This window comes from Phaethon aethereus (assembly GCF_964289735.1).
Source record: "Phaethon aethereus genome assembly, chromosome: 12".
NCBI classification, from domain to species: domain Eukaryota; kingdom Metazoa; phylum Chordata; class Aves; order Phaethontiformes; family Phaethontidae; genus Phaethon; species Phaethon aethereus.
In genome coordinates, this window is record NC_138588.1 from 15,658,795 (window position 1) to 15,670,946 (window position 12,152).

General features: G+C 39.0%; 1 protein-coding gene across 1 annotated transcript in view; it reads left to right on the top strand.

Annotated features, from left to right (window-relative positions):
• The window catches only part of MYZAP (myocardial zonula adherens protein), a gene marked incomplete at both ends in the record, with an annotated part of 44,682 nt that overhangs the window by 3,448 nt on the left and 29,082 nt on the right, over positions 1–12,152 (top strand). Inside the window, 2 exons of the mRNA XM_082004937.1 lie at positions 2,696–2,785; positions 10,845–11,003. Coding sequence (XP_081861063.1) covers positions 2,696–2,785; positions 10,845–11,003 — 249 coding nt within the window. The remainder of the gene's footprint in view (positions 1–2,695; positions 2,786–10,844; positions 11,004–12,152) is intronic.

The following is a 12,152-nucleotide window of genomic DNA, read 5'->3' on the forward strand; positions in this document are numbered from 1 at the left end:
ACAAATTACTGTTATAACAACTAGGTTGGAAATATAAATTAATGATTTGACTGCCATCTGTGTTGGGCTTCTATGATTTCCTTCATAGTAACCCTGTAACACATCAATTGCTGTAACGTGGCAGGCAGTCATAATTCACTACCTGGTATACAGGTACAGGGATAATTACTTATTTACAGTCACTGCACTGTGAATCTGTAAGTATGTTGGTTATAATTAGTCCCATACTAACAGGCAAGCCATTTGCCAGCTTCAGAGAATCATACACAACTCCATTTCTCCTAATTTTGAGTAGCCAGTCATTATCTGTTTCTATTTATTTGAGGTATTTTTTCATGTCTCCTAACAATTCTTTCATTCCTTTTAGTCCAGTTTTCCTTCATTTTGAAATCACTGTAAGAAAAGGTTGGCCTTGTCTATCGCTTCCTGCACAGCACAAATCCAGTCTTATTTCCTATTTATGGCTCTGGTTTGTCTTTCTTTGCCTACATGAAGGGAAACAGAGTCTGGCATTCCTCCATGGTGTGAACAGGCATGTTTTAAGAGGAAAGAGCTTTGCTAAGCTAATGGAAAGAAAGAGCAGGGAGAAATGGAAATTAAATAGGTGAGAAAAGGTGGTATTAATTACCTTAAGAATCAACAAGCTCCAAAATTGAGGAGTTCAGTATTAATATATCTTGATATCTAACTTGTAAGCAGAGAGCACCTCCAGCTTCTGCAGTATATGGGGAGAGTCTGGTGTACTCAGAACATACATAGTGGTCAATTGGTGTCAAAAGCCAATGTGCAACAATTCATGATTTCAAAATGCATTTCATTGTTTCAGAATTCTTTAGCAAATATGAAAGCATACCCTGCTTTTATACTAAGTTTTGGGGGTTTTATGTCGCTTTCTCCATGGCCTCTTGTTCTAAATTTGCTAGGATACAGCTAAATGATGAATTAATGGCGAGGAGCCCACTGCACAAAAAGTAGCCTCCACAGATGTGTCTAAAGAGTAGGTTATATTTCACCTTGATCTTACTATAGACAACTTTTTTTTTCCTTCTTTATAATACAGACAGAGCTCACATAATTTATAGGTACTTTATCTGTATCTCAGGACTTTGTTCCTTTATTGGTAGAAGGCCTTGCAGACCTAAAAGACCAAACTGCGAGAGGAAGATAGAAGGCAATACAAAGTAGCATTTTTTAATACAGTTGACGACATACCAGTAATCTAAACACTGTTGATTTGTCATCTCAACAGGTTTAAAGAACGGCTGGAAGAAAAATAGTGAAGTTGCTGCAGATATTTGCAGATAGCTCTTCAATTGCTTTTGCTTGGGAAGAAGAAAAAGTTAAAGCTCGTTTGAAAAGTTGAAAAAGGTCCATTGTTTGGAAACAGGGAAAACAGGAATCCTTGTCGTGATGCTGAATAGAGGTGCTCTGAGGAGGTTATGTTGTAAGGAGCCTTGAAAGTGAAGTCAAGTTAGCTTAACTGATATGAGACAGTTGGAAGAAGTGAATTATAAAATGGTAAAATTTGGGGTCTATGAAAAGGACTCTGCTGCTGTACTCTGAATGCCTGTGAGCAGAACATGACTGCCATTTTCAAGGCAAAAGGAAGTGCTGTAATGATCAAGACATGAGCTTTGAGCTTGGGCAAGTGCAATGGAAAGGTGTAGTTCAGAGAGAAGGTACACGTTCAGCATGACTGGAGGTAAATAGTTAGGAGAAACCAGAGAGATCTAGGTCAGATGAGATGCTGGGCCATCAAAGAACAGTGGTTATGGCCCACAGTAATCATGAAAGAGATATTTTAGACATTTTGAGGAAGAGCTTTGAGCTCTGTTTGTTGTCAACAGACAGCTGGGATTTCACAGGAAGGTATTGTGCAGCTTCAAATTTGACAGGCAAATTTCTCATTTCATTATTTGCTATGCTCCATCTAGGACTTGTAGTTGTTTTCTGCAAAAATGTCTCTTGAATAGGACTAAGACAAAGTTTTAACCAAATTTCTTGTATGAAATGTGTTGCTTTGAAAATATTACACCAAAGATCTCTCAGCCAAAAGCAAGGCAAACTGCAGTTGGGGATAGAAAAGTATCAACCCTGTTCGCTTGTTTGCTCAGCAAGAGAATGGCTTTTCTGAAATCACATAGGAAACAATACCTCTTAAACTTTCTCTGAAGCATTTTGAAGCTTAATTTTTACAAACAACTTGTACATATCAGATTTCAGTAATATTCCTATTCACATGCAGTGGAATTACAGTACTGAGTTATCCTTGGATCAAATACTTGGATATATACTGAACAGAAAAGAGGCATTCACTCCAGAATATACTTTGTGTTTTTAAATAATCCCTTCTGAAGATTAAACGTATGCCAAATCTGCAAACAAAACTGAGAAACTAGAAAATGATGTTCATTGTTCTTCTATCTTGGCTCTCAATGTCATTTATGAGTACATAAGAACATGTTGTTGATTGAAATGGATTTTCGCTATTTCAGGTATGTAACTATGGGGATGCCCTTGAATTATTTCTTGCCAAACACCTCCAACCTTTAAAAATTTTGTCAGCTATATGGCAGAAGGTAGAAAATAGTAAATTAAAACTGGAATGTTAGTACAGTTCATTCTGTGAAGCAAGTTATTAAAATAAATTTTTGTAACACACAAATCTAAAAGCAAGTCTTTGTTTTTCTTTCAGATGAATGTCTGTAGGTTACGCTTAACAGTACCACCTGATGAAGGTTCACAGCCTGAACAGGGAGCAAAGGAACCTGAAAGAAAGAAAAATGTAAGTTTTAAGAATCAAAGTTAAATTCTGTATAAACAAGGAGTAAATATTGCCATCCACAGAAGCTGGTATTAGTTGTTTTGGGAGTCTAATGCCCAGTCATCTTGGAAGACTGAAGAACATGTGGAAGCTGAGCAAGTCAGCTGTGAGCTTTGAGCCTGAGCCTTGGAGTTGGGGATAGCAAAACTGCATGTAACATAGGACAGTAGTAGAGGAACATCACAGAGATTGTAGGTGATTTGAGACTGAGGTACCTTTAAGACTCGATTATTTAATATTTATATATTAAAGAGCAGGAAACTGCTATTAAGAGCAGGGTCTTCCATTAAAGAGGATCTTGATCCTCACCTGGAGGGGATTTGAGCCTTAGTGAGTATGGGAGCTGGCTTGCCTGTGACTTAGATGTCGTGCTGTGTCAACTAATTTTGGTAACAGGTGATGAACTAATAAGAAATATAAAATAAACAATTCAAGATTGTTCTGAAGTGAAAATTATTTGAAGGTCTTGTGCGTAGAAGGGTTTAGAAGGGCAATGTTTTTGTAGAAGTAGTGTGCATGCCAAAAAAATCTTACAGCTGCTTTGGTGCAGAACTTGTTCTTTACGAACTGTTTCAGAGCAATAGGTGATCTTTTATTTGTTTTAAGGATGGAGACTAACATGGGAAGCTGGGCAGGCTCCACAACTTCACATTTACACTTTGATAAACCAAAATGAAACAAGAAGTTGGCTAAGTTTACCAGGCCCAAAGTCTGGATAGCAATATGACAATAAGAAGCAAAACAACAATAGAATTAATTTGAAATAATTTGCACTTAACAATTTAAAAAATACAGTTAAAAAAAATACAGTTTAACTAAGAATCAAGTTTAACAAGCAGGTCTCTTGTTGGGATCTGGAGTTCTCTGTTGTCTTTAAATGCTGAGTATTAAGAAAATGGGAACATTGAAAATGTTTTTGGTATTGAAAATATATTAGTGCGACTTACGGAAATTAACTGCAAGGGTAATTTGAGGGACTGTACAGTTTTTGCTGGAGCGCTCGGGCAGTCTGAGCCTGACTGCCGGGCACTTTCCTGTTTGGGCAGGACCAAGTGCCGGAGAGAGACAGTGTCCTCCCCGCCCCTCTGACTGCGGGTGAGGGAAGAGAGCAGAGACCTTGCTGTATCGAAGGGAATGCCAGAAAACTATAAATATACCATGGCATGGCATTTGGTTGTAATCTCCTCTTTCAAATCTTTCATTAGAAGAAGGTGATTTTGAGCTGCCCTGATGTGACATAGTGATGGCTTACTGACTGTTACTTTTCTGTATCTTTCTGGGGCTCAATACCATTAAGAGATGTTTCAGTTTCAAAATCAGCTAGTGAACTGCACAGAAGCTCTTGCTAGTGCTGATCCTCCCAATAACTAGTTTTAGAGCTTGCTGTCAGATCAGAACTTATTTTTTTTATCTGTTACGTTAGTAGCTGTTAGCTTAGCCTTTTTCATTGTAGTCCAAGTTTAGCGGAAAATGTATGCTCTGTTTCCTTAAATCTGTATGAGTGCATTAAGTTTCTAGATTGACCTTTTTGTTGCTATACATCCATGAAATAAATATGAACCAGTCTAAGAGATTAAAACAAAGTGATGGAGCTGGGTAGTTTCGTTGCAACAAAATTGCTGCAGGAATTAATGTACTAGGATGGCCTCTGTCTTTTGTGAAGGGCTGGCAGATGGTACACAGTTAGAAGTTGATCTCAAAAACTGAAGGGGGAGTGAGCTTGTGCTCCAGTGTGTCAGATTGGATTTCTATATTCATATTTAGGCTATGATACCTTGAAAGAAGCATATGAGAACTGAAGTCACAAGTAGAGGCTGGTTGGTTTGTTTGTTTGTTTTCTTTTCACAGGCTAAAAGCCTACTGCTAAATACCTCTGAATTGTTAGTTTCAGATTCTGTCTACCTAAAATACTATCCTGATTTTGTTCCATTACCTCTGTTAATGATAGACAATGGATGACAGTAGTGTGAGGCTGTTTACTTCAGCATGAAGTACAAAGGAATGTTGTGCTTGTCAGATTGCATGCAAAATCTGCATGTCCTGAAGCCTGCATTGTCTTGTATAATAAAGGGCTACCAGAGAATTGTACTGTCCCTGTTTGGGACTGGGCTTATTTTTATCTATCAGTCCCTTTCTTCACTGTCATGGCTAAATTTGGAAGTGTCATTGGAAGCTGCAGCTAGGCATTTGAGGACACAATATGGAGATAGGTATAGACAGATTTTTCTTTTTTTGTTTGGACACATGTACAATAGAAAGAAAATGAGATAACACTCTAGAAATCTGTGTAATCTTCCTGTCTTTGTGGCATTGAACAGTTTGAGCAATGTTTAGTCTTAAACTCTAATTGGTACTTTAGCTGTATAGATCCTCAAACTCTTCAATTTTCTCATGTTTTTTAAAGCATTACAACCAAGAGGTGAAAGTCTTTTTGCTTCCTAAGCAGGAATACAGAAGCATAGCAAACATTTGTTTTCCCCAGCAAAAAAGTAGGTTGTAAAGAAGCCAGAAGGGGAATTTGCTCCTGTATGTGATGGAGAGAATCTAGCAGCAACCTGTGTCAGGCCTGGATCAAAGAATATGAGTGCAACGCACATGGGGCTGTTGTACATGTTGAATCTAGGACAGTGCCTATTTTCTGCTGTGCTGATGGGAGTCGGCTGGCAGCAGCAGATCAGCAGAGAAGTTGTCATAATAAATGTGGTTCATCTGCTACAGGTGGCTGATGTTACTGTTTCTCAGCCCTTCCAGCACTGATTGATTGTTTTTTTGATGTGTACTAATTAAGTGACACCTTCATTAAAAATAGCACTACATGAAAACCACAGAAAGAATTCCACTGACTTCTGTGGTTACTGCTGTATTCGTTGGATCTTATTTTCTAAGTGTATAATTATTGGTGTTCTGTGTACAGATTTCGTTGATTAGACATGACTTTGTATAATGCCTGTCACTTCTCTTTTTTGAGATAGGTACCCGAGTTCTACATTTCAAGGAGTTTAAAAGTTGGAACGTGTTAAATGATGCTTCTTATTTAACCTCATGAATTTAGGAACACTCATGTCTACATCTTGGCATATTTCACCTATTTTAATACTATTTATATATGAAACATCCCTAAATGTAACATGAGTTTCATGGGCTGTAGAAGAAAATGAAAAAACATACAAACATAGCTACCTTTTGTCAGAGTACAGTAACTTTCCTGGTGAGCTCAATATATATTACTCCACAGAAAATATGTAACCTAAGTGACAATGGTGAATGTCATAATGAGTTCCTTGTATAACGAGTGAACAAGCAAAAGATAACTGGATATTTCAGAAACCTCTGGAATGTGGCAGTTGAGGAAAAGATAGAGCCTCGCTTAACTCATACAATTCTGGTTAAAAGAGTTTTTTCATGGTGTAGGTAAACAGAAGATATTGATTTAGCAAAATTTCAAGGTCATATGTGTGCTAAACCCAGAATTCTGCTAATGGTTACATTAGATGTCCTTTTTTCCTCAAAATAAGATACCTCTTCCATGCTTCTGCTCCCAGTTTTGGGGCAGGGAGAAAGTATAAGGTATGGGGTACCTGACTTTCATTTCAAAAACTGATGGAGGTAGATTAGGAGGCGAGTCGTCCCTCAATGTTATTTAGATAATGCCAATAAAATCATGGGCAATGCAAAAAGCAGCTAACAACTCATGTTTAGGGTTTGTTTTTATAGTGTCTTTGCTTCACCTCTTTCATGCTACTTGTGCTACTTCCTCGGACAGAGGGATAAACAGGATGCACGGCAATTACCAAAACTTTTGCAACATTGGGGTGTAGTCTTCTGTTTTAAGTATTTATTAATTAAGTAAACACAGTCTGTGTTTCTTTAGTACACGCTGTGTGATCACACCAAGTGCAACATGACTGTTGCTGCAACATAGACAAAACATGTTCCTGGAAACTGCTATAGTATTCATGTTACATCAACATGATGTGTTCTCGCTGTTACCTTGGACTGTCATATAACTGACTATAGGTACAAAGGAATATTGACAAATTGTTTAAGCTAAGTCTGCCTTTTCAGATCAGCAGCTCACATTAGAAGGGATTTTGAGCACAATTTGGGGCAACATCTGTGCTTGTTCTAGTGTAGCAAGTGCATAGGCAGGTGAGGAGTGAGAGCTTCCCTGTACTGAGCTGGCTAATAGTTTGAGCTTAAATAGCAATGGTTAACTAATCTAACAAAACCTTTCATCTTCAAGCACTTTTCTGGTTAGACTTACAGTATTTTCTTGCTCCTGAATACTTGCATGTATTTACTTTGTTACCATCACTGAGATGCCTCACTGCATATCAGAGTGGAGACAGGCGAAGACCTTTTCAGAAAAATATCTGAGTTCTGAGGGTGGATATGTATGGGGTATAGAGGAAAACAATTAAAAGTATTTGACTTGAAAAATATTCTGTAGTCCTGGGGGATGTAGAAAATCCAGGATTTGTGAAAGATGAAACATGGGACAGAAAGGGTGTGACAGAGGAAGAACAGAGGACAAGGGGGAAAAAAACTGAAAGGAGAAAAATAAACAAAGGTGGTAGGAAGTAGCTTAAGAGAGGAGACAAATTGGCAGAAAATGTACTCAATGCATACTTAGTTCTGTGGAGCAGTTTGAGAACTGAGCCATTCAGCAAGGCCTTCTTTAGAGGAAAAGTTGTATTGAAAAAATACTCAACAAGCAAAGCAACCCATCCACCTCTCAATCCTGCATTAAGCAAAGTTTTCTGACTGTAACCCTTCCTCTGAGAGGAGACTGCATCAGGTTAGTCCTTTTTTGACAGGGCATATGCTGACCGCTGAAACAAGTGGTCATTGAATGGAAATTAAGAGTTACCAACCAGAGAAAAGGGGGAGTAGAAAGTAAGCGTAGCTGGAAGAGAACAGCAAGGAAAAAGACTAGAGAAATATGAGAGCAGTTATTTGTATAGCTGTTGGTTCACACAGCTTTAAATCAAGCAAGAACTGTACTGAACTTTTAACAGGTGCTTGCCTGTGGATTGTGATATGAGGGAGGAATAAGGAGGGGGTAAAAGCAATATCCTGTATTTTAAGTGGTACATAGTAGAACTGGAACACTCAGCAGATGATGGAGATTCTTTTAATCATCTGAAAGAGAAGCAACAAAGGCATCTTGGGAGGCTTGTGCAAATATAGACAACAGGGAGGTTTAGCATTGTTGCAAGAGACATGTAACTAGTCTGGCTTTGTGCATACTTAATCCTGCGTGTACTGCCCATTTTGATGGAAATTTAAGTCAGTCTGTCTGTCTGTGAAATATCTCAGTCCCGTGGTGATTATCCAGCTGCAAACCCACTGATCTGAATTTGTAGGTCTTTCTTGGAGCGGGGGGGAATCCTTCAAAGCTTTCCTTAGGAATGTGTTTATAATATTCTAAAAATAAGGAACTTGGTCATAGTTGTCATACAGTATTCTGCAAATAGCACTTGAAACAATTCTGCTAATGTTTCAGAGGCACAAAGGATCTTGGTAGTTGCTGGTATTCAGCTGTTTACCTCATAAAAAATTAGCGATCATGGGTAAGGGGTATGGATTTATGAATTCAGTGTCTGGTGCCCTAGTAACCTCTAAACAAAGTGATTATTCATTTGGTGATCAGGAAGATGGAAACTTGTATGTAATCCCTTTATCCAGATGCAGGGGAGGAGCTGCAATGAAACTATCAAAGAAACTGTACAACCCTGGAAGCAAACAAACACAAGAAAGTTTTGGGTCACGTCCCCATCTAGTTTCTGTGTTTTCTCTACTCTCAAAAAAATCAGGTGTGGGGTTTTTGTTTGTACTCATCCAAACAGCAAAACAAAAAAACCCAACAAAACAATAATGCACAATTACAAAACTTCTGATTATCAGGATATGAACCTTTGCCTATAATGTTTTCAAAGTGCAAAATGATATCATGTATAAGTAGGGCTGGTTGCCCAATGTTTTTCCATGAATTGGTTTTAAGACTTTCTTTTTAAATGATTGCTTACAGCTGTGGTGTTCTTTGCCTGAAAGGTTCTTTATCAGGTGTCTGCTCCATGACTGTTCCCCTCCCAGCCCTGCACACACCCACCCAGAGCTTCAGCAAGATGGTTAAGCTATTAATGATATGGTAAAGGAAATGGTGTAGGATTTACAACCTTGAGAAAATCTGTCAGTGCTATGTGGGAGGGACAGAACATAAAACAAATGTTTCTCTTTACACATTCTTCTTAATGCAAGTAGATTTTTCCTGTTTGTTCTTCCTTTACCCAATGAAGTATTTAATCTTACACTGCCACCATAGTTGTGTTAGTTTGGCTGCTAAAAACTGAAAGTGCCACTGCTTTAAACTGCAGATGCTGTCATCACTGTCTGCCATGGTAAGGACTGGAGGCTCTCCAGGATGCAGCTGCAGATGGATATAAGATGCTGAGCTTCATCTCTTCCAGTCTGTGTTTGGTGTCAAAGAGAGGATTTAGACACTGCTAAGACTCTTAATTTAGTAAAGAATCTCAAAGTTTGTCAGTTTTCATACAGTGTCATTACTGAACAACAGAACAAACCCAAACATATTATAGGGTCAATGTAGTAAATATTCTCAAATTTACCTGTATCCTGGTATATCTAGTGTGAGAAAGAAAGTTCAGTAAAATTACCGTTAACTGATTTGCCCCCAGCACTGGCCTTTCAAAGACAATGTGCAAAGCTAAGCAGTAACAGCTGTGTTTCCAAGATTGTGTCTTTCTATTCAGAAATAGCCACTAATTTTAGGTTCCTAGTTTGCAAATATTCAAAGTTAGGTGAGAAAAGTTGTTTTTCCCCTCTTTTTAGAAAGCCATCATGTGGATGTCTTAATCTAAGCTATTTGTTTAAATTCTTTGTAATCAAGAAGAGAAATTAGTACTTCTGGAGACTGACTCACTTCAGATGATTGCTACAGAAGGATGTTTCTCTGGGTTGATTAGAAGGGAGTCTAGGTGAGTAGTCAGGTCAGGTGGTTACATCTGACCTTGCAGATATTTATTTATGTGCTGAGGGAAAAGATTCCTAATGTTTGCATGAGTATTTTTCTTACTAAGTCTATTGATGAGATGAATAAGAGAAGTTCATTGCAAAAAGTGCCTTGAAGTAAGGCATACAATTATTACAAGTATGTTTTACAAATTTCTGCAGATTATTAAAATAATAAATGTAGGCACTTTAAACAGCCTTTCTATTTACCTATCAAGACCTGATTTCAAAGTTTTATTCTCCTACAACAGTTAATGAAGCTGGAACACCCACATGAATGCGCTTTCATGGCTTTGCTTTGTCTCTTACAATGGCAATTCTACAACTTCTATGAGAGAAATGCAGCCTTGAAATGAATGTTTGATTGCTTTGGAGGTTCTTAGTTAGCTTTAAATGCAAACTGAAATCCTACTTTGTTTATCTCCAAGATAGACAGATATTTTCTGAGCTCTGTGTAAGTAACCTTGCCTGAAGTGTTTTAATTTCAGTTTCTTCTGAGAACTTCCTAAAATTGTTGATTAAACTTGTGAATTTTTATATTTCCCACAGCAGGGAGTTTGGGGAGTGAGGGACAATTCTGTGGTTGCGAGAGTTTAAAGGGAACTGTGAGAGTGGGCAGTGCTCTGGAAGAATGCAGGAAAGTAGCGTATGTTGGTGAATGAAAATAAGCCAGGATAATTTTTTCTCTCACATGCCTCTACCTCTCCTTGCACAAATCTAATCTGTTATCTCTAGCTGTACCTATATCACTTCCATTAAAGCTAGTGGAAATTAGACATCTCTCTCATCTCTGTCAATTATAAACTGGTCATTGATTTTCCCAAAATATGAAGGTTGACATTTTGGCCCCAAAACATGTGGGAACTTAGGTACTGTTGTGCTTTCACTGTAGTTGGCTATCTCTCCTGGCCCTATGTTACTGTTTGTTTTTTTTTTTTTTTAATTCTAATACTGATTTAAAAATAACTTTCTTTTGTTTACTTTTAAGGAGCTTTACCATGTACCAAATGGCATGTCTCCAGGGAAGCTCTCTCATGGGATGGTGTATGGCGTTGTGCACCGAACTGACAACAACCATAAGAGAGAAATGGTGGTTTATGGCTGGTCAGCTGATCAGCTGAAAGAGGAGATGAATTACATTAAAGAAGTGAGTTATGCTTTCAGCTTGCAAATTTGTCAAATGTCCTTTCCATATATTCATGTAGAGCTGTGAGTGTGTATGGGATGACTAAAGTCTAACCCAACACCTGATTTTGAATTGGGTACCTGCTCTGAAGCTAAAGGCTTGCCTTGTTAGTATTCAAGTTGGGGAAAAAGTGTATAGCCATATAACTGGGGAATGTGTGGTCCAGATTCAAGGCCCCTGTGCCAAGTGATACTTGTTAATGCTTGCTGACTGGGCTACAGCCTATGTAAGCAGACACCTGAAAGGATCAAGTCTCTCTGCTCTTCCTCTGCTTCCCCTGTCCCCAAGCCCCCTAGTTTTGAAAAGGCTCGTAAATTAGGTGACATAGCAAAATCACTTTGGTATATTTTGGGGCAGCCTTAAAATAGTCAGCCTAATAAGGGTGACTTTGTACTGTTTTCTCTGTGCATGCTCATTTATCATAATTGGCAGAAGCTCTCCTGAAAAAAAAAAAGCATTTCTGATGCTGTTGGTTTCTGTGCTTGAAACTCAGCATCTCCTTGGCTCTCAGACTTTGGCAATAACCCCCTCATTAGCCCAGGGAAAATAATTTGACCTTCTCTTTCCATCCACCTTCACCACCCAGGAAGCTATTGGTCAATTAGTTATTGAGTAACACTGATTCAAGTGCAAACTGAGCCAATATAAAAGGGGGGAACACTGAGTCAAGCCAGCAGTGTAAGAGACTGTAATTATGTGTGCTCTTAACAGCTGCCTGGTCTCTAGCTATCAGCACTTGCTTCTCTCCTTTATTACTCACTGTTTGCTAGCTGCCAGCATTCACCACTCTCCAGTTCCTGCACTCGCAGTTCGGGTGTGTCGCTACGTCCGCGCAGGCGAGGCACGCGTAGTTGATCTGCCCCGCTGGGGTGCGTCCGGGGACGGGTGACATGGCACACAGCAGGTGCAGCTCCCCGGGCCGCACTGCTTCTGGTACCTGGCGCAGATGGCTTGGACGGGGACCGTTGCCCTGCCCTCTTCTGTTCACAGCCTGCTTGTGGCATGGAGGGACATGTCAGGTGAGCAGCAGGTCTTGCCTGTGTGCTCAGGGTGCTGATCCTTTTGGGGAGAAAGTGGGAAGGACATGGGAAGAGATGTACTGGCACTTAC